This window comes from Oncorhynchus keta, chromosome 5 (assembly GCF_023373465.1).
Source record: "Oncorhynchus keta strain PuntledgeMale-10-30-2019 chromosome 5, Oket_V2, whole genome shotgun sequence".
Lineage (NCBI taxonomy): Eukaryota > Metazoa > Chordata > Actinopteri > Salmoniformes > Salmonidae > Oncorhynchus > Oncorhynchus keta.
The window spans coordinates 24,965,513-24,988,864 of record NC_068425.1 but is presented as its reverse complement, the minus strand read 5'-3'; the positions used below and the strand labels follow the sequence as shown (position 1 = coordinate 24,988,864).

Genomic DNA, 23,352 nt, shown 5'->3' with positions numbered 1-23,352 from the left:
TTAATTCCCTAAATGCATTAAATGGGTTTCCAAACAGCAGCCATCATTATCATACATAATGACATGCTTGGTTCCACTGACATAATGTGTGCAAAAGTGCAAACCATTCAATTAGTTTAGTAGAACCACAGTGGGTTTGACTATATTCTGCTTGACTGCTGATGAGAAATAGTGTGAGGGCATGAGAGAGAGATAGTTGGGGGCACAGGCATGAGGGGCAGGGAGAGAGAGAGAGAGAGAGAGAGAGAGAGAGAGAGAGACTGTTTAAACGTCAATGCCCGTATACGATTCCTTGTCAGTCCACACACGCTGATATGAGCAACGCCAAGGATTCCATTAATCAACTCGGCTTCACCGCGGTGGATATACACTGATACAGCCGAACAGATAGCATCTACTTCATTCTCACTCACACGGTTGCAGGTTGAGCAGGAATTGCATACACTATTTTTCGTGGATGGTAATGCGGTACATTCTCATGGATTTCCAATGTTCTAGTGATTGGACTCAAACCCGGGAAAAGTAAAAGGACAGGTGCGTGTTGAAGGAGCCCAGGTGTAGCAGCTGAGCCTGCGTTGGACATGGGACCCTATCTTAGCTTTGGGGAATACAGTGCGGGAGGAATAGCGTCTTCGTGAAGGAAAGCTGACTTCGGGCTGAAGCGGGAATCTGAGGCACTGCGCGCGGCAGAAAAATGCGTTCCAACCACGGCTTTATCTTGCTTCTCCTTAACGGAACAGCGTGCTTGGTAAGCAAGGGGGGCGGCGGTGCCCAGCAGTGTAAAAAAAGTTACACCAGTAATATGTGTGTCTGTGTCCATAGTTCCATGTTCATTCACCCCCGTAGTTAATAGGCTACCTTTTCCTTCAGACATGTGCCACTCATTTGTTTGGCGAAAAGTGAAGGGAATTAACTGTGCATACGGTGTTGCACGAACTACTGGACCCGACAAGGTTCCCTCTCCCAGGGCAGAGACCCGCGACAGTGAGTAAGCTGTGAGCGGTTGCCATGGATAGCATGCTGCGCCACGGACAACGGTCCGGTGCATTAAGTGTGCCTCGAAACTCCATATTGGAGTTCCTCGGTTGAAGCCTATTCTATCCGTTGCTGAAGTTATTTATTGATGGACAACGAAAGAGGACTGACTCTCTTTGACCGATCATTACTATTTGTTATTAAAAAAATGTGAAAGATAACTTAATAACGGTACAAAGGCGAGACGAATAGGCTACCTGGCATGAGACACAGTGCAACGTGTCCCCCATACAGGTAATGAATGTCTGGTCAATATTTTAATGTTTCATTGTGCAAGGTTGAGTTTTTTTTTTTAAATGAAGAAATGTCTCGAATTTTATATTGACCAGTAGCTGATTATTGCAGGCAACACAAATCGACGTTAGTGCACTGTAGCCGTTGCCATTTCAGGTATCACACTGTGCAACCTGGTGTATACTCAATCAAAATCATGTTATGATTAATGATCTGCAATTACCACAGGATTTAGAGTCCTGGTAAATTTAACGATTTTAATGAGATAAACATAACTAACATCAAGATGAAACTAAGTGCCTTATTGGGCATGTTTATTGACCATGTTGTGTGCAACATTTTAGCCTAGACTTTAATTTTCTAAACAAATTTACGTCATCATGCTTTACATTTATATCTATATATAGATTAACAATCTAATTTGGCAAATTTAGAGGCAAATTGTAGCATCAAGAACAAAACCGAATGACGGAGGCTAAATTCAAGTGTTGTCGCAAGGTTGCTTCTTCGATGTGTTGTGTTCTGTTCTGTTGTGACACCTTTGTGTCAGAGCGGCCGACCTTGTGGCTTTGTAAAGGCACACACACTGAATAACCTTGGGCGCTTCTGACTGAACAAAGACTGTAGTCTACAGGTGAATTGTAGGCTATAATAAACTATTCAAATAGTTATTACTCACTGGGCACAGATGTCAGTTCAACGTCTAGTTATCGTTGAGTTGGCAACTAATGTAAAGTCAAGGTGAAATCAACAAAACATGTCACCATGTCGTTGGATTTGGTTTAAAAGTTGGGTGAAAAAAGACGAAATCCCCTGATGTTGATTATTTTTTTCAAATCCAATCAGTTTTCCACATTGATTCAATGTCATCACATTGATTTATTCGATTGAAATGGCGTGGAAACAAGTTGATTAAACCCGTTTTTACCCACTGGGTAGTTGCCTAATCCAGGATTTTAAGCACAACAAATTCGTAAAATATAGTAAGAATTGATCATACGAAATTGCAAACAAATATTTTTTTAAATATTAAAGGATGTAACCACAGAGTTTCTAAACCCAGAGGTGCAACATCGCAAGACTTCCTGGGAACACTGGCCAAACAAACCAAGCAGAGTAGGCTGGGGTTTGAGAAGTCAGTGAGAGAAGTGACATTTGTTTCCTTAGTTGTTAATTTTCTTGAAATCTAAAGGCACAACCTAGATTCGACCCAACATATTAAGTAGTTGAACATATTATTACTCCAACCTCGTAAAAGTGACAAACTGACACCTTCTCATTTTCCTCAAAACCAACATTATATCGAAGCACTGCCTTTGATTTGACGGCCAGCACATTGCAGTTCCCTTTAGACTCAGTGACTTGTTTAAGCCCACGAGCCAACATCACCATGACATCGCCTATAAATGTGATTAGGGATTTCTATTGGAGAAGCAGTTTCTGCCAACATACTGTTCTGTCTTTGATGTAACATATTACACGAAATGGATGACTTGGTACACATTTGATGAGGTAGTACACAAAAAAGCACCACTTTCAAAACTACTGGCTGAAATGATACAAAAGTTCGAGAGTGCATCTTAAAGTAGGTAACCTATTTTAAATAAAGACATAGGCCACTGTTTAGCCTACGTGAAATTAAAATGAGATTATAAATCCTTCAAAATAAAAGTCACCATCAGGCCAAATGTACCACCGTCTCAAAAGTATTTTTCTTCATTGATTGAACACGTCTTACAAAGGATTTGGGTCGTAAGACATATTATTAATAGAGGATATTGGCCCTATTACTTGACAAATTGAATAAATGTTCCCCTCCATTTCCTCCCATCTAAGAGAGAGATTTTAGGAGTCGGAGAGCATGTTTACTCTTCAAGGTGTCTGTTCACACATGCTTGCCACATACTCTCAAATGCAGCAGGATTGCACTAATGATGTAATTAATTGGAGTGCAGTTTCTATCAATATTCTACCATGTTGCCTATATAAAAACCGTGGCGCACCACATCTCTCAGCAGGGAATCTTGGGTAATTCATTATCAGCATGACATTGATAAATTATAGAGCAATTAATAAATTATCCAACGTATTACACAATAGAGCTCGGATTAATAATGATAGACCATGCATTTATATTCAAATTCAGCTGATTTCCCTATTGTACCGCCCCACTCAATATCAGTGTGTAGCCTTTGTCTCTAGGGTGTATAAACCCACTCTGTCTGGATGGAAATAAGGTTATTAATACTCTATCACCACGAAGAAAGCAACAATAATGTGATGGATTTAGCATCTCAAATGTTAATTACTATGCCAAGCATTGGTTGATATGAATAATATAAACAGTCTTAGAGTGCTTTGAAATTGACTGCTATGCTGAGAAATTATAGTACGTTTTTGGCGAAGGTTTAGCAATGTTTCATTCTATGACATGCAGCTCAGAGATGGGATTCATTTGTTTTTAATGGACTAAATGGCTCGAGCATTCAGTGTTATACAGTCAAGAGCCTATTACAACTAATTTGTTGGTTAAATGTTTATATTAGGGCTATTAACTCAGCACTAGTCTCATAGCAATACCATTAGATCCTTACAGTAAGACAGGCAATATCAGGGGCTTTCTCCAGGTTCACACGCACACACACACACACACAGATCGAGAGAGAAAGAGAAAGACAGAGCGAGAGACAGGTAAGAGGAGTCTGGCTCCTAGCATATCCACTGTGTGCCTTGTGCTCAGATGAATAAGGAACAGAGTGCAGAAAGGGAGAGTTAGCAGTCAAATACAGAGTGAGGGACAGCCTAGTGTGGATAGGACAGAAAAAGACAAGGACAGAAATGTGTAGAACAGCATACAACGAGAAAAGAGAGTATGGAGAGAGACAGAATGAAATGAAAGAGTTGGGGCAGAGAAAGATGGAGGGAAGGAGAGGGATTGAAATGGATGGAGCGTAGAATAGATGGAGGAGTAACAGTAGTAGTAGTAACAGTAGTAATAATAATAATACAGTAGTAATAGTAATAATAATAATACATTTTATTTGGTGGACGCCTTTCAGGACACTCAAGGACATTTTCCATTAACAGTACGTCTACATCAAATCAAGTGTAACAATCAATGTGCAATTATAAATCAAAGGACCAGACATAACAGGACAAATAAAATGAGGATGGAGGGCTTGGGTAGAGGATATAAACCCAGTTTAGGGTAAGGATTTGGGTTTAGGGGGAAGGGTTGGGAATAGGCAAAGGGAAGGGTTTGGGTTTAGGGGGGACACATGGATGCTGAGAAGGGGTGTGGGACAGAGTCAATCATAGACTACAGGTTATAGGCTTCCTATAAAGAGGTGTGTTTTGAGGAGGTTTTTGAATAAGAGGACTGTGGCTTCATGTTGTATGTGTGGGCGTAGTGAATTCCAGAGCCTGGGTGCCGAGCAGCTGAAGGCCCGGGCACCCATGGTGGAGAGGCAGAATGGGGGGGGTGACAAGGAGACCAGCAGTGGAGGAGCGGATGGAGCGAGAGGGGGCATAGACTGGGAAAAGGTCAGAGAGGTAGGTGAATGCCAGGTTCTGGAGGACTTTGTAGGTGAAGGAGTGTCTTAAAGTCAGTACAGGATTGCACAGGGAGACAGTGTAGATTGATGAGGATTGGTGTGATGTGTTCAGTCGATCTGGTGTGGGTGAGGATTCTGGCAGCATAGTTCTGGACCAACTGGAATCTGTTGGTGAGTTTGGTGAGGATACCAGGGAGGAGAGTGCTGCAGTAGTCCAGTCGGGAGGTAATGAAGGCATGGATGAGGGTTTCAGTGCAGTATTATTCACAAGATGTGAATTGTACTGGTAAAACTAAGACAATACTGTATATTACACATTCACAATCTAGCTTTCTCTCTCTCACGCACACACACACACACACGCACGCACACGCACGCACGCACACGCACACACACACACACACACACACACACACACACACACACACACACACACACACACACACACACACACACACACACACACACACACACACACACACACACACACAACACAACACAACACAGGGACGCGTGAGGGGTTATTTGCCATGGAGCACTGGTCTGAAATTTGCATTGTAACCTTCAAACAGCAGGGATCACCAGGGATGAAGGAGCTCTGCTCTCACACACACGCATTCAGTGAACTCACACTCTACCCAGTTTTGGAGAGGCAGGCACGTATTGAACAAGGTCTTCTATAGGCTAGAAGCCTCAGGTACTCAGAGACCTTGAGAGGTTGCATATGTTCTCCACACTCCACAGATTGTCACCCTCTATACATACAGTAGTTGTCAGAGATCAGGATTTCCAATGTATTAACTATAGTTTTACAATTCTAAGTTTAAGGGGAAATGGAATGGGAACAACAGAGAGTAGCCATAGGCCAACAGAGCTGTGTGGAATATTCGCCCAGTAAGAGATCTGAGGTGCTGTCCAGGGATCTGAAGTGGCTCTCGACTTTCGTGGGTTTTAGCATTAGTTGCGCTCCCTTTCCATGGTGCTGAAAATGTCTTCTTTGTTCCCGTGTTAGTTGCGATTCCTGTCCATGGTGCTGAAACATCAGTGTGCCGTCTTAAGTATTACCTGGGGCTTCTCTCAATTAAGTTACGCTGCAGACAGCACTGTGATCTATACAGCTCTATGTTTTCTGGTTACAGGCCGGGCATCTGCAGCTACACGACTGATCTATGTTTATACAGCTGTGTGTTGTATGAGCTTTATTTATATGTTGAGCATCAGGGTCTGTTCTCACTGATCTGTTTTCACTCCAGCCTTTCTACCCCTTGTCCACTATGAAGTCTATAGGATCATTACATATCTGTAATCTAGTTGCCAGTGCAATTTTAGGTGTTCGTATTTTCAACTCTTCATATTGAAGAAAGATATTAAACAGAGCATCTTTCCACAGCGTGTTGTGTTATTTGAGGTTAAGAGATTGGCTGAAGGTCATTTTAACCACATGCAGCTCTTTTCCCCTCTTTTGTCTTGTCAGAAAGTGACCTTGTCCACCCAGATTCATTCCTCACTAAGCAGGACAACACCAGCCATGCTCCCCCTGTACAACAACAATACATCCAAAGCATTCCAAACTGAGACAGAGAGACACAGACTGCACATGGCCACACAAATATTGTATAATACAGCAATGCTGTATCAGCAGATGACTGCCGATGCAAAGCTGTGCATTATAGTCCTAGTGCCTCTCAGTCTTGCTGTCTCCAGGTTCAATCACAGCCTCAAACAGTATCAATCAGTCACAAACAGTACAGTTATACTATGGCCTCACAAACACAGATAAGCTATAGCCATATCTCTGTCTCTCATTTTCTCTGTTGATTGTTTTGTTTAACCTTTATCTATTTGTAAGTCGCTCTGGATAAGAGCGTCTGCTAAATGACTTAAATGTAATGTAATGTAATGTTTCATTGAGATCAAAAGTCTTTCACAAGATGGACCAGGTCTAAGACAAGAGCAGGCAGGGTCACGGTGTAACAAGAGGTTACAGACATTAAAACACCTCCCTGTGGACAATAGATTCTTATTGTACTTTAATAATTCCTCCAACAGACAAGAGCTAGACAGACACACTACAGTGAATGAGAGGAGCTTTAGAGAAGAGGCTGAGAAAAGGTCCAGTGGTGTTATTATGGACAGGCTGTCACTTCCTGCTCGGGTTATAAAACAGCTTGAGTTATGCGCAGGCATGGCATGGACTACCCTAGAGGTGCACCATTCTCCTGCCCACCCAGCGAGTACCCCAGTGCTGGCCCTCAGGCCGCCCTCAGCCCCCCAGGCCCTCAGCATCCCCTGCTGCCTGACTGACTGACTGACATACAGCAGTAGAGAGGCATGATGGGTAGAGGGAGATTGTGCTCTGTGACACCAGACAGGCACAAAGCTGCCTGTCCACAGACAGAAAACACTTTTCTACACAAGCGCAATTGTCAAATCAAATTTTACAGATGTTCATCTTACCGTGAAATTCTTACTTAAAAGCCCTTAACGAACAATGCAGTTTGGGGGGCCTCCCGGGTGGCGCAGTGGTTAAGGGCCACCAGAGACTCTGGGTTTGCACCCAGGCTCTGTCGTAACCGGCCGAGACCGGGAGGTCTGTGGGGCTACACACAATTGGTCTAGCGTCGTCCGGGTTAGGGAGGGCTTGGCCGGTAGGGATATCCTTGTCTCATCGCACACCAGCGACTCCTGTGGCGGGCCGGGCGCAGTGCACGCTAACCAAGGTTGCCAGGTGCATGGTGTTTCCACCGACACATTGGTGCGGCTCGCTTCCGGGTTGGATGTGTGCTGTGTTAAGAAGCAGTGCGGCTTGGATGGGCTGTGTATCGGAAGACATATGAATTTCAACCCTCGTCTCTCCCGAGCCCGTATGGGAGTTGTAGCGATGAGACAAGATAGTAGCTACTAAACAATTGGATACCATGAAATTGGGGAGAAAAAAAACGATGTAGTTTGAAGAAAATAAGAGGTAAGTAAATATTTACCTAATAAACAAAAGTTAAAAAAGGAACACAATAAAATAACAAAGGCTATATACGGGGTACCGGTACCGAGTCAATGCGCGGGGGTTACAAGTTAGTCGAGGTAGTTGAAGTAATATGTACATGCAGGTAGGGCTAAAGTAACTATGCATAGATAATAAGCAGCGAGTAGCAACAATATAAAGAAAGGGAGGAGGGTGAGGTCAATGCAAATAGTCCGGGTAGACATTTGATTCATTGTTTGGCAGTTTTATAGTTTTGGGGTAGAAGAGGTTAAGGAGCCTTTTGGACCTAGACTTGTCGTTCTGGTACCGCTTGCCGTGCGGTAGCAGAAAGAACAGTCTATGACTAGGGTGGCTGGAGTTTTTGACAATTTTTTGGTCCTTCCTCTGACGCTGCCTAGTATATAGGTTGTGGATGGCAGGAAGCTTGGCCCCTGTGATGTACTGGGCCATACGCACCTGCTGTAGCGCCTTACGGTCGGATGCCGAGCAGTTACCATACCAGGCCGGTCAGGATGCTCTCGATTGTGCAGCTGTAGAACTTGTTGAGGATCTGGGACCCATGCCAAATCTTTTCAGTCTGCTGAAGGGGAATAGGCATTTTTGTGCCCTCTTCACTGTGTTTGTAAAATAATAGTTTGTTGGTGATGAACTTGTAGCTCTCGATCCGCTCTACTACAGCCCCATTGATGTAAATGGGGGAGTGTTCGGCCCTCCTTTTCCTGTAGTCCACAATCAGCTTCTTTATCTTGCTCATGTTAAGGGAGAGGTTATTATCCTGGCACAACACTGCCAGGTCTCTGCCCTCCTCCCTATAGGTTGTCTCATCGTTGTCGGTGATCAGGCCTACCACAGCTGTGTTGTCAGCTAACTTAATGATGGTGTCGTGCTTGGCCACGCAGTCGTGGGTGAACAGGGAGTACAGGAGGAGACTAAGAATGCACCCCTAAGGTGGCCCTGTGTTGAGGATCAGCGTAGCACATGTGTTGTTGCCTAGCCTTACCACCTGGGGTTGGCTCATCAGGAAGTCCATGATCTAGTTGTGGAGGGAGGTGTTTAGTCCCAGCGTCCTTAACTTAGTGATGAGCTTTGTGGGTGCTATGGTGTTGAATGCTGAGATGTAGTCAATTCACAGCATTCTCAAATAGGTGTTCCTTTTGTCCAGGTAGAAAAGGGCAGTGTGGAGTGCAATTGAGATTGCGTCATCTGTGGATCTGTTGGGGCGGTATGCAAATTGGAGTGGGTCTAGGGTATCCAGGATGATGGTGTTGATGTGAGTTATGACCAGCCGTTCAAGCACTTCTTGGCTACAGACGTGAGTGCTATGTGGCGGTAGTCATTTAGGCAGGTTACCTTAGTGTTCTTGGGCACAGGGACTATAGTGGTCGGCTTGAAACATGTAGGTATTACAGACTCGGTCAGAAAGAGGTTGAAAATGTCTGAAGACACTTGCCAGTTGGTCCGCGCATTACGTCCTGGTAATCAGTCTGGCCCGCGGCCTTGTGAATGTTGATTTGTTTAAAGGTCTTATTCTGATCGGCTATGGTGAGTGTAATCACACAGTCGTCTGAAACAGCTGGTGCTCTCATGCATGCTTCAGTGTTATTTTCCATCAAGCAACCATAAATTATGATTATTATGATTATTTTTTTTGCCTTTTTTCTCCCCATTTTAGTGGTATCCAATTGTTTTCAATCTTGTCTCATCGCTACAACTCCCGTAGGGGCTCGGGAGAGACGAAGGTCGAGAGCCATGTGCCCTCCGAAACACAACCCAACCAAGCCGCGCTGCTCCTTAACACAGCGCGCATCCAACCCGGAAGCCAGCCACACCAATGTGTCAGAGGAAACACCGTACACCTAGCGACCTGGTCAGCGTGCACTGCGCCCGGCCCCCCACAGGAGTCGCTAGTGCGCAATGAGACAAGGATATCCCTACCGGCCAAACCCTCCCTAACCCGGATGATGCTAGGCCAATTGTGTGTCGCCCCATGGACCTACCGGTCGTGGCTGGCTGCGACAGAGCCTGGGCTCGAACCCAGAGTCTCTGGTGGCGCAGCAAGCACTGAGCTGCAGTGCCTTAGACGACTGCCCCACCCGAGAGGCAAAGCAAGCATAAATTGCATATAGCCTGTCTGGTAGGCTCATGTCACTGGGCAGCTCGCGGCTGGGTTTACCATTGTAGTCAGTAATAGTATGCAAGCCCTGCCACATCCAACGTTCACAGAGCCGGTGTAGTAGGATTCAATCTTAGTCAACCTTATTGATGCTTTGCCTGTTTTATGGTTTTGTCGGAGGGCGTAGCGGGATTTCTTATAAGTGTCCTGCTCCTTGAAAGCGGGAGCTCTAGCCTTTAGCTCAGTGCTAATGTTGCCTGTAACCCATGGCTTGGGATATGGGGTATGTACGTACGGTCATTGTGGGAACGACATGATCAATGCACTTATTGATGAAGCCGGTGAGTGAGGTGGTATACTCCTCAATGCCATCGGCTGAATCCCAGAATTTGTATTTTTTTTTAACTAAGCAAGACAGTTAAAAACAAATTAGTATTTACAATGACGGCCTACCCAAACAAAACTTGGCCAATTGTGCGCCGCCCTATGGGACTCCCAATCACGGCCGGTTGTGATACAGTCTGGAATCGAACCAAGATCTGTAGTGATGCCTCTAGCACTGAGATGCAGTGCCTTAGACCGCTGCGCCACTCGGGAGCCAACATATTTCCAGTTTGTGCACATCATCTGACCACTTTCGTATTGAGCAGGTCATTGGTACTTCCTGCTTTAGTTTTTGCTAGTACTCAGGAATTAGTAGGATAGAATTATGGTCAGATTTGCCAAATGGATGGCGAGGGAGAGCTTTGTACGGGTCTCTGTGCATGGAGTAAAGGTGGTCTAGGGTTGTTTTTCCACTGGTTGCACATGTGACATGCTGGTAGAAATGAGGTAAAACGGATTTAAGATTTCCTGCTTTATAGTCCCCGGGTCACTAGACAGCTACGAAAAATATAGATGAAAACTCTCTTCGTAGATAGTGCGGTCTACAGCTCATCATGATGTACTCTACCTCGGGTGAGCAAAACCTAGAGATTTCAACAATATTAGAGAACACGCACCAACTGTTATAGACAAATTGACACAGACCACCACCCCTCGTCTTACCGGAGGTAACTGTCTTGCCGATGCACGGAAAACCCAGCCAACTCTATATTATCCATGTCGTCGTTCAGCCAACTCGGTGAAACATAAGATATTAGAGTTTTTAATGTCCCGTTGGTAGGATAGTCTCGAACAGAGCTCAACCAGTTAATTCTCCAGTGATTGCACGTTGGCCAATAGGACGGATGGTAGAGCCGGGTTACCCACTCGCCAACTAATTCTCACAAGGCACCCGGATCTGCTGCCACTGTATCTCTGTCTCCTCTTCATGCGAATGACGGGGATTTGGGCCTGGTCCGGGAGCAGCAGTATATCCTTCGCGTCAGACTCATTAAAGAAAATAATCTTCATCCAGTTCGAGGTGAGTAATCGCTGTTCTAATATCCAGAAGCTCTTTTCGGTCATAAGAGACGGTAGCAGAAACATTATGTGCAAAAATATGTTACAAGCAACGTGAAAAAACACACAAAATAGCACAATTGGTTAGGAGCCCATGAAACAGCAGCCATCCCCTCCGGTGCCATTGTGTGGCATGGATGACCCTAGAGATGAGCCTTTCTCCTGCCCAACCAGTTGTGGCATTCTCCTCTGAAACACTGGGGCACAGAGAAAAAAAGGGCCTTGGATGAATTGTGCTAGAGAATATGTTACAGTATGTGTCTGGCAGGAATTGTTTGAACCACACAACAATGATATACAAAGGTTGCAAAAGGCTCTGCACGGTCAATCCGACATCTGCTGTGACTTCTCTGCATGCCTCTGGAGACTCTGCAATTGCGTCACACGGTGTACTTTTATTTATGTAAATAAAAAGTTCTCAAGAACAAACAGCTTTAGAGAGAGGATGGTGGTGGAACTCCTTTTTACTGGAAATAGAAGCAGGTTTATTAGAAGAGGGGACATCTGTCACCATCTGCTACTACAAAGAGACCACTAGTGATGTCCTCCTGATGATGCAGTGGGCTATGGGTCCCATGCTAACCTCACCGGGCTGTGACGGGCACTCCTGGTGACATCATCAGGGGGTGATGGGGCTTCTGCTGACCTCACCAGTCTGTGACGGGCTGTTTGGTTATAGTAGGGAGGGAGAAAAGACACACAAGTATCTACCCACTCCAACAACCAGCTGACTTAGGGACCTCCAGGGTATAGTCCCGAGATGTTGAAGTGATCTGAAGACTAGAGTACTATATGTCTCCAAGGTTAGTGCTCTGCTCTGGATGGGTTTTCTGTTTACTGTTCTAGAACAGACTGAGTTTGTACTGTAGCTTAAAGGAGATGAATGATGTCGGTTGTAGCCGTGACAATGTCGATGGAGATGTCCACGCACCGTTGATGTTTGAACTATAACCAGACAGAAAAGACAGTTAATACTAACTATGTCCACTGATATGACCTCAAATGAAAGTTAAGCCCAGTATTCCACAGTGCATCACCACAGAGAGAGAGTGTGTTAGAGAGAGTTAGAGGGAGAGAGGGAGAGATAGAGAGAGGGAGGTAGAGGGAGAGAGAGAGAGTCCAGTCCCCTCTCAGGTCCTTTCAGACAGGTGGGCATATACAGTAGTAGAACTCTACTTTAATCAGTTCTATCCCATCAACCCCTGCTCTCGCTCTCCTCCTGCTCTATCCTGCTCCAGCACCGCACTCCACTCAGCCGCCTTGTCGATATCTTATAATGTACAAATTTGATAGCCTATTCAGAGCAAGGTCTCTCCCTCAGCATACTAAATGAAGCTGCAGGTCCAGTGGGATGGTAGAACTGAACTTGTCCAAAATAAGTAAGGAGCTCAAAACAGAGAGAAAGTGGCTGAATGTAGTGAGTTCATCCACCCAGCATAGAGCTGAATGTAGTGAGTTCATCCACCCAGCATAGAGCTGAATGTAGTGAGTTCATCCACCCAGCATAGAGCTCAATGTAGTGAGTTCATCCACCCAGCGCAGAGCTGAATTTAGTGAGTTCATCCACCCAGCATAGTGCTGAATGTAGTGAGTTCATCCACCCAGCATAGAGCTGAATGTAGTGAGTTCATCCACCCAGCATAGAGCTGAATTTAGTGAGTTCATCCACCCAGCGTAGAGCAGAATTTAGTGAGTTCATCCACCCAGCGCAGAGCAGAATTTAGTGAGATCATCCAGCGCAGAGCAGAATGTAGTGAGTTCATCCACCCAGCATAGAGCTGAATGTAGTGAGTTCATCCACCCAGCATAGAGCTGAATGTAGTGAGTTCATCCACCCAGCGCAGAGCTGAATTTAGTGAGTTCATCCACCCAGCATAGAGCTGAATGTAGTGAGTTCATCCACCCAGCGCAGAGCTGAATGTAGTGAGTTCATCCACCCAGCGCAGAGCTGAATTTAGTGAGTTCATCCACCCAGCATAGTGCTGAATGTAGTGAGTTCATCCACCCAGCATAGAGCTGAATGTAGTGAGTTCATCCACCCAGCATAGAGCTGAATGTAGTGAGTTCATCCACCCAGCATAGAGCTGAATTTAGTGAGTTCATCCACCCAGAGTAGAGCAGAATTTAGTGAGTTCATCCACCCAGCGTAGAGCTGAATGTAGTGAGTTCATCCACCCAGCGCAGAGCAGAATTTAGTGACTTCATCCACCCAGCATAGAGCTGAATTTAGTGAGTTCATCCACCCAGCGCAGAGCAGAATTTAGTGAGTTCATCCACCCAGCGCAGAGCAGAATTTAGTGAGTTCATCCACCCAGCATAGAGCTGAATGTAGTGAGTTTATCCACCCAGCGCAGAGCTGAATTTAGTGAGTTCATCCACCCAGCGCAGAGCAGAATTGAGTGAGTTCATCCACCCAGCATAGAGCTGAATGTAGTGAGTTCATCCACCCAGCATAGAGCTGAATGTAGTGAGTTCATCCACCCAGCGCAGAGCTGAATGTAGTGAGTTCATCCACCCAGCATAGAGCTGAATGTAGTGAGTTCATCCACCCAGCGCAGAGCTAAGCTCCAGTGATCCCCTTGAAGCTGACGTAAATTATTAATTAAGAGTCAAACGCCTTGTTTCTTGTGAAATTACCTTTCCCTCCCCCGGCCCTCCCGTCCACGCTAGCCAGTGGAATAATTAGTTATAAGGGCACAGCCGCTCTCCGATTTTAATCATGTAACAGAAGGAGAATATTCCTACAGTGAACGCATTAGGTCTGGAGTTTGGTGGGAGGGGAAAAAACCCACAAAGCGTCGATGAACACTCTGGAAATATGAGCAGGCGCTTGAGCCTGTAATTAAAAATGTATGTCATATTAGAGATGAAGATTTCAACTCAACAGCCAGAGGAAAATTGAGAGCTTATTGAAGCCATCTGCTGCCCAGGAGAAGGATGTGCTGCAATAACACATGCTGTGTGTCTCTATATGATCAAATACCATATACACCGTCTCTATTCATGTGGATATTGATGAGAAGACACATCTGAATAGGTAAAACTCTCTATTTTCAGTATCAGTATTTCTCTAGTTGACATGATGGCCTCTCATCACCACCTGAGCACTGTGACAGAACAGAGATTTGAGCTAACTTTCTCCATAATCTCTGTTCTGGCTTTTAGCAACTGTGTGCCATGACGCCAGGGGAACGGGAGGGTAAAATGGTGTACCTGTCACTTTAATAGTCTGAACATTTCCTGTGGAGCTGGTGGGCTCTTGTTGATCATTTCCTCCCTCTCATCCTCTCCCGTTCCTCTACCCCCTGCCGCGAGAGAGGCCCCAGGCCTGTACTCACTAACGCTTAATGCGTCACAATTACCACAGTGATGGAGCCTGCAGACCCCCCACATTCCCTCCAACCATTTCACTGACTCACACATGACAGATAGACGACAAAATCACCCCCCGCCAACAACCCTAGACTCTGACCTGATTGCACCTTCGCCCTCATTTCAGCTTTGTGTAGCTCAGATCGGCTGGTAAGCACTCTTTATGAAGCTTCATAAGTACTTTGAAACCTAACACCAACACTGCTCCTCGGATTACAACTCGGCCTAATACAGCTGCTGTTAAACAGGTCTATTCATCTTCTTCAAACTGCTGTGCCATGCTATGTCAGTCTTATACAGCACTATTCAGCCTCATAGCATGTGTTTCCATCTTTCACTTCAGACATCCGTCAACAGAAGCAGGCCAGTGTATAACCTTCAGCACGGTGACTCACTCTACACAAGCGTTCCTTCAAGCCGTTAACCATCTGCTCTAAAGCGAGGGGGATCTCATCCTCATTGTTTTACTACCCCAGTAATCATCCATGAAGCCTGTTCTAACGTGTCTCCCACACTGACGCTGTGCACTTCAATCGGTTGTTCTACAGCAGCACTCCCTCTTCCCTAACCTCTAACACACACGTCCTGTCTCACCCCGAATGCTCGGTTTACATATTCAGCTCCTTAAACGGAACACATCTCATGCAAGTTATGGCTCAGTGAGATTGTATTATAGAGGGGACAATGTGTTTGTTGTTCAGCTCTTCTCCTTGCCGGCACTGCCTGTCTGAGTCACTGAATCACTGTGTGTCTGGGAAATGAGCTCAGTGTAAAACACAAGAGACAGAGTGTCATAAAGATTCATACAGTGGCACATTCCACACAACCCTGGAGGGCACTGTGATGGCCACCACTGAGACTCTGCAGTGCCACCTAGGGAGACTGGCAGACAGGCAGCGTGCTGCTCTTTGCCCACCAGACACCGTCCCATGAAGGGAGAGGAGTCAAACCCAAAGTGGCACATCATTCAGGGACAAGGGGAAACCGTGTATTTGCAATCACAGTCATAGCGCCTGGCACGCACTTTCAGGCAAGAGAAGACTTCTGAATAGATTCAAATCAATATGTCTTCTGCTCCATGTATTTATTCATTATTAAAGAAGCCAATGAGGGATTCTCAGGGACGCTATCAGAAATGTGAAATAATATCACATTTTAGCCAACAGGGTTCCTTGTCAGGCTGATGTGTTTGTGTCTGAATGAGGGTCAGCTCTCTAAGGGAAACATGGGAGAGTATTCACTGTGGCACGGCCCAGCCCAGATACCCAGACCAGGGGTGTGTAGTGTTGACTGTGGCCCAGCCCAGGTAACTCAAACAGCCGTAGAGGGACCAGACAGAAAGGCTGAGGTCTGGGGACTCCTCATCTCCTCCAGAGTCCATAGCTAGACCATAACACAACAACATCAATAGGGAATCCTCTACAGACTGCTGCAATGCAATGCAAGTTGTTACGAAAGGAAATACATGTTTTAGAGCGACAGAAAATCAATATTAGAAGACTGTCTGAAATGCAAGAGAACAAATCTGAGTGAGCCTGTAGAAATCTGTATAAAATGGAGTAAGAATAAGTAAAACTTAATAATCCTGACTAAGCCGGTATAAGGAAGCCCTGACACTCTAAACAGTGGATGGATCAGAGCACAGACAGAGCAGCATGCATTATGAATCACTGTATAACAGTGGGATCACTGGGAGAAACCCTGCTCTATCTGGCAGAGAGAGAGAGAGAGCATGCACACAAACACACACACACGCCTCGCTAATAGGGTACTGTCCACACACATTCCGGCAACCATCCATTGCATAATGACACTAACACAAACAGAGGAACGGCGACACAAACAGACTCCTCTCCACGGTTAGATCAAAAGGACAGAAGAGCACTCCGGGCTCCCACAGCCGACATTGCCTACCTGTTAATAGATCATTACCATCTAATAATTACCCATTACAGCCTGCCCTCACACACACTCACACACTCCACAAAGCCACGGCTGAGCCGAGCATGACTATCTTATCTCTCTCTCTCCTTTCTCCTCACTCACTGTTAACATCTGACAGTTTTGTGTGTGTGCCAAAACATATTTTTTAATTAAAACATAAAAAACCTTAATTGCACATCAAGGTTTATTCGCCTGCCCCTCCTCCAACCCCACACAGAAGGCACCGAAGCAATAATTGTTTCTCCACTCGGGCCTGCACTATGGGGCTTAAATCTGTACCTCCATCCCCCCCAGGCCTCTCAAGTAGCTGAAGGTATAGGAGTCGATTTCTATTTCATCTGCTGCTTGGGGAGCAATATAGCTTCTCTGAAAACCAGACGTTAAGGTATATCTGTTCTCAACCTGAATAGACACCAGAATGTAACAGCAGCAACATATACACCCGCATACTCAAACCTTCATTTATAAGAGTACAACATTGATAGAATGTCACAGTTGATATCTATAGCACCAGGAGCTAAATTAAGTATCGATTACATCTTTCATTCCTTTTCTGTCCTTGTTTCTTACTCCCTTGATAATAACTCCCCTTTCCCCTTTTTTCATCTCTTTCCATCTCTCTCTCTCTCTCTCTCTCACTCTCTCACTCACCCTCTCTTTTTCTCATTCTCTCTCTCCCTATCCCTCTTTATCTCCAGCTGGCCCTGGGTCAAGAAGATGACTCTCCAAGCCCCAAGAGCTCCTCAGCAGACGGGTCGTCCTCTAAGACGGTGGGTCTCCTGGGGAGTCAGACTCCCCTTTCCCCCCTAAGTCGCTGGATGCTCCAGAGTAAAAGTCGGGCAGCCAATGCCACCTCCCTGGAGCTGCCCTACCGCTCACCCATACCCTTCTCCAAGCAGGAGTTCTGGGAGATGCTGGGTAGTGACCTGATGAAGCCAGACACCTCCTCTTCCTCCCGCGTCAAACGCCGGCCCATCGTCAAGACGGGCAAGTTCAAGAAGATGTTTGGCTGGGGAGACTTTTACTCTAATATCAAGACGGTGCGCCTCAACCTGCTGATTACCGGCAAGATCGTAGACCATGGCAACGGAACGTTCAGCGTCTACTTCCGCCACAACTCCACGGGCCAGGGCAACATCTCAGTCAGCCTGGTGCCGCCGGTCAAGGCGGTGGAGTTTGACCTGGAGCGCCAGAGCGTGGTCTACCCCAAGGACTCTAAGATCTTCAACTGCCGCGTGGACTATGAGAAGGTGGACCGCAGCAAGCGCACGTCGCTGTGCAACTACGACCCGTCCAAGACCTGCTTCCAGGAGCAGACACAGAGCCATGTCTCCTGGATCTGTTCCAAGCCCTTCAAGGTCATCTGTATCTACATCTCCTTCTACAGTACAGACTACCGCCTGGTCCAGAAGGTCTGCCCGGACTACAACTACCACAACGAGATGCCCTACCTGCCCTCGGGCTAGAGGGGGACACACAGGAGGGGGAGAGGAGGGACGAGGGGGGTAGTGACTCTGTAGGGTGAGGGGCCATCAGATTGAGCTGGATTAAACTTTTTATGTAATTTGCTGTAGCCAGACTACTGTACCCTGTAAAAACATATATATGCAAAACATACAGTATGCGCACATTGAGGCATTGATATTTAGAGTGCTGTAATGAAGCATTCATCGACAGGAACAGTAGTAACTAGCACGCCCAACATCATCACACACGTTTACCTCAACTCAAACCTCTAATTTTCGCTACCTACTTTGCTAAATACAGAAAACACCTACAAACATCTATGAACTACTGCACACTGTCATTCAGGCGAGGTAGCACTCTACTTTCAAAAGGGCATCTTCCATTTGTTTATGTATGGACCCTTGTCCCAATCTTTCCCAATGCTCCCATATCCCACCCCTCTCTCTCCCCACCCCTATGTCATCCCGATAGGCTATCCCACCCCTCTCTCTCCCCACCCCTATGTCATCCCGATAGGCTATCCCACCCAATATATATTCTAAAGGTATGACATTCTTTCAAACATCATCTCTCTCTTTCCCTGAATTATGTAACCTCTTTGACATAGAGATTGAGAGTGTGAAAGAAAGAAAGAGAAAAAAGGAGGAGAGAGAGAGAGAAAGAGACAGAGAGAGAGAGAATACAAGTGGGAGAGGGAGAGGGGGAGAAATGAGAAATTCAGAGAGCTCTTTTAATTAAAGTGGAGGAGAGAGAAGGAGATGTAGAGAATTCAGCTCCTTCTATTGTCCCCTCTGTATGAAAAAGATTACATTTTGTTGCAGTCAGGATTCCTGATTTCAAGCTTTGATAACTTCGGCTGTATGTGGGAGATTTCTCTTTCCTGACAAACGCTGTGTGTTCACTAAATTCTGATCATTATCTGGAATAAATTAAAATAAAACTAATTAAGGCTTCACCGAGAGAGGGCGAAATGTATTCCTGGAAATCAAGTTAGGATTATTAGGATGCGAGCAAGGAGCACAGCGAGGGGTATAGTGGATAGTTGTGTTATGGCTCCCTGGCCTAGCAGCTTAGCCCTCAGTTAACTGCTATCTCATCAAGATGAATAGCCACTGGCTGGCTGAACTCATGTCCAATTCACAAACAACAACACTAGACAAAATACTGTATATATCTAATTGAGGGACAACTGATTCTGTACTGACAATATGGGCTGTTTGGAAATTGACTCATAGCACCTATATAGACTACGTGATGATTTCCTGACTATGTATTTTCTAATGGCGGGTGTCATACTTTGAACACTGAATGCATAAGATATGGTATTACTAATTTATTTGTAAAAAGGAAAAACCTCATTGTAACAGAAGTGATTGAACCCCATGGCCTTTGGCACTGCTGTGCTCTGATTGGTCTGGAGAGAGCTTAGTGGGGTTTCTGTAGCACTGAGGCCTGGGAGGCCAATGTGTGACTTGGATCAGGAACTACTCACTCACTATAAAGTCCTCCTCCTGTAGGGGGTATGGGAGCATCACGTCAGGTAGAGATGGAGCAATTTGACTGTAGGTAGAATAGAAGAGACAGAATACAAGAGAGAAAGGCTCACTCACAAGGCTACAGTGCCTTGCGAAAGTATTCGGCCCCCTTGAACTTTGCGACCTTTTGCCACATTTCAGGCTTCAAACAAAGATATAAAACTGTATTTTTTTGTGAAGAATCAACAACAAGTGGGACACAATTTATTGGATATTTCAAACTTTTTTAACAAAATTATTCAGCCCTCTTAAGTTGATACTTTGTAGCGCCACCTTTTGCTGCGATTACAGCTGTAAGTCGCTTGGGGTATGTCTCTATCAGTTTTGCACATCGAGAGACTGAAATATTTTCCCATTCCTCCTTGCAAAACAGCTCGAGCTCAGTGAGGTTGGATGGAGAGCATTTGTGAACAGCAGTTTTCAGTTCTTTCCACAGATTCTCGATTGGATTCAGGTCTGGACTTTGACTTGGCCATTCTAACACCTGGATATGTTTATTTTTGAACCATTCCATTGTAGATTTTGCTTTATGTTTTGGATCATTGTCTTGTTGGAAGACAAATCTCCGTCCTTGTCTCAGGTCTTTTGCAGACTCCATCAGGTTTTCTTCCAGAATGGTCCTGTATTTGGCTCCATACATCTTCCCATCAATTTTAACCATCTTCCCTGTCCCTGCTGAAGAAAAGCAGGCCCAAACCATTATGCTGCCACCACCATGTTTGACAGTGGGGATGGTGTGTTCAGGGTGATGAGCTGTGTTGCTTTTAAACCAAACATAACGTTTTGCATTGTAGCCAAAAAGTTCAATTTTGGTATCATCTGACCAGAGCACCTTCTTCCACATGTTTGGTGTGTCTCCCAGGTGGCTTGTGGCAAACTTTAAATGACACTTTTTATGGATATCTTTAAGAAATGGCTTTCTTCTTGCCACTCTTCCATAAAGGCCAGATTTGTGCAATATACGACTGATTGTTGTCCTATGGACAGAGTCTCCCACCTCAGCTGTAGATCTCTGCAGTTCATCCAGAGTGATCATGGGCCTCTTGGCTGCATCTCTGATCGGTCTTCTCCTTGTATGTGCTGAAAGTTTAGAGGGACGGCCAGGTCTTGGTAGATTTGCAGTGGTCTGATACTCCTTCCATTTCAATATTATCGCTTGCACAGTGCTCCTTGGGATGTTTAAAGCTTGGGAAATATTTTTGTATCCAAATCCGGCTTTAAACTTCTTCACAACAGTATCTCGGACCTGCCTGGTGTGTTCCTTGTTCTTCATGATGCTCTCTGCGCTTTTAATGGACCTCTGAGACTATCACAGTGCAGGTGCATTTATACGGAACTTGATTACACACAGGTGGATTGTATTTATCATCATTAGTCATTTAGGTCAACATTTGATCATTCAGAGATCCTCACTGAACTTCTGGAGAGAGTTTGCTGCACTGAAAGTAAAGGGGCTGAATAATTTTGCACGCCCAATTTTTCAGTTTTTGATTTGTTAAAAAAGTTTGAAATATCCAATAAATGTCGTTCCACTTCATGATTGTGTCCCACTTGTTGTTGATTCTTCACAAAAAAATAGTGGTCCTTCTGTAGCTCAGTTGGTAGAGCATGGCGCTTGTAACGCCAGGGTAGTGGGTTCGATTCCCGGGACCACCCATACGTAGAATGTATGCACACATGACTGTAAGTCGCTTTGGATAAAAGCGTCTGCTAAATGGCATATATTATTATTATTATTTATATCTTTATGTTTGAAGCCTGAAATGTGGCAAAAGGTCGCAAAGTTCAAGGGAGCCGAATACTTTCGCAAGGCACTGTATATATATATATATATAATATATATATAGGAAGTACTGTAAGTGAGATCTGAACATCAAAGTGTCCGGGTGTTTAATTTACTGTTAAAGAGGCGGGTAGCTCCTGTCTTTATGAGGCCATAACCACAACATCTCTGTTAGGCTGCTGCCGTTGCTGCTTCTCTCAGGCTGCCTCTCTCAGGCTGCCTCTCTCAGGCTGCCTCTCTCAGGCTGCCTCTCTCAGGCTGCCTCTCTCAGGCTGCCTCTCTCAGGCTGCCTCTCTCAGGCTGCCTCTCTCAGGCTGCCTCTCTCAGGCTGCCTCTCTCAGGCTGCCTCTCCCTGGCTGCCTCTCCCTGGCTGCCTCTCCCTGGCTGCCTCTCCCTGGCTGCCTCTCCCTGGCTGCCTCTCCCTGGCTGCCTCTCCCTGGCTGCCTCTCCCTGGCTGCCTCTCCCTGGCCGCCTGTCTCTGGCTGCCTCTCTCTGACCGCCTGTCTCTGCTGCCTGTCTCTGACCACCTGTCTCTGACCACCTGTCTCTGACCGCCTCTCTCTGACCGCCTGTCTCTGGCTGCCTCTCTCTGACCGCCTGTCTCTGGCTGCCTCTCTCTGACCGCCTGTCTCTGACCGCCTGTCTCTGCTGCCTCTCTCTGACCGCCTGTCTCTGACCGCCTGTCTCTGGCTGCCTCTCTCTGACCGCCTGTCTCTGCTGCCTCTCTCTGACCGCCTGTCTCTGCTGCCTCTCTCTGACCGCCTGTCTCTGCTGCCTCTCTCTGACCGCCTGTCTCTGCTGCCTCTCTCTGACCGCCTGTCTCTGACCGCCTGTCTCTGGCTGCCTCTCTCTGACCGCCTGTCTCTGCTGCCTCTCTCTGACCGCCTGTCTCTGCTGCCTCTCTCTGACCGCCTGTCTCTGCTGCCTCTCTCTGACCGCCTGTCTCTGCTGCCTCTCTCTGACCGTCTGTCTCTGACCGCCTGTCTCTGCTGCCTCTCTCTGACCGCCTGTCTCTGGCTGCCTCTCTCTGACCGCCTGTCTCTGCTGCCTCTCTCTGACCGCCTGTCTCTGCTGCCTCTCTCTGACCGCCTGTCTCTGCTGCCTCTCTCTGACCGCCTGTCTCTGCTGCCTCTCTCTGACCGTCTGTCTCTGACCGCCTGTCTCTGCTGCCTCTCTCTGACCGCCTGTCTCTGCTGCCTCTCTCTGACCGTCTGTCTCTGACCGCCTGTCTCTGCTGCCTCTCTCTGACCGCCTGTCTCTACTGCTACTTGAACAGCCCTGCAGGGTCCAGCAGGGAACATTAACCACTAACATCACAAAGACTAAATGATATTTTAAGATATTACTTTTTATTCAGACACATAAACCCCAATCTACACTTCAGGCCCCTGATGCTTACTGATGATTTGTTCTTCCTCTGAGCAAATGAGCAAATTTTACTTGAAAAGACAATATGCAGTAGTTTGGCTGCGGTGGTTCTCCCTTGTTGAGATGTTTGTAAAATAGATCTGTCTGGTTTAATCACTTGTGTCACAGTCAATCCTCATAGTCACACCTGCTGTGTTTAAATGCACACTAATAATCTGGAATTAGTCAGAATTAAAAAAGTAAACACCCATATTAGACAAGAAGAGTCCAGTAATCTGAATGAGCTAATTTCAAGTGGAACGAGTGTACAATACTCCTTTCCTAAACAATTTGTCAGTATTTGGCATGTAAACATTACATTCAGATTACTGTTGTTTGCATGACAGCTTTCTGGTGAATATTTGCAATTGTTAAGAGGCCATTTTGGACCTCTTAGGAACAAATTAAACATGAAAGAAAGCGATTGAAGACAAAAAATGATGTAATGCTCTGCATTAGTTGTTAGTGCTTGCTACCTTTTG

At 45.8% G+C, this 23,352-nt stretch overlaps 1 protein-coding gene across 2 annotated transcripts; it reads left to right on the top strand.

Moving 5' to 3' along the window:
- The first annotated feature begins 228 nt into the window (after nt 1-228).
- Nucleotides 229-18,152, top strand: LOC118379269 (neurexophilin-1-like). 2 transcript variants are annotated; one of them, XM_052519259.1, is made up of 2 exons: nt 229-748; nt 17,377-18,152. In XM_052519259.1, the coding sequence occupies exons 1-2, from the start codon at nt 695-697 to the stop codon at nt 18,142-18,144; spliced, it is 822 nt and encodes a 273-aa protein (XP_052375219.1). In that variant the 5' UTR covers nt 229-694; the 3' UTR covers nt 18,145-18,152. The 2 variants fall into 2 exon arrangements, with proteins under 2 accessions (XP_052375219.1, XP_052375220.1); XM_052519260.1 differs by lacking the exon at nt 229-748 and adding an exon at nt 797-1,269.
- Nucleotides 18,153-23,352: the final 5,200 nt, after the last annotated feature.

Coding starts and splice junctions, on each gene's coding strand:
- LOC118379269 (XM_052519259.1), top strand. CDS start 695: ATGCGTTCCAACCACGGCTTTATCTTGCTTCTCCTTAACGGAACAGCG. Junction 749..17,376: donor TTAACGGAACAGCGTGCTTG/GTAAGCAAGGGG, acceptor CTTTATCTCCAG/CTGGCCCTGGGTCAAGAAGA.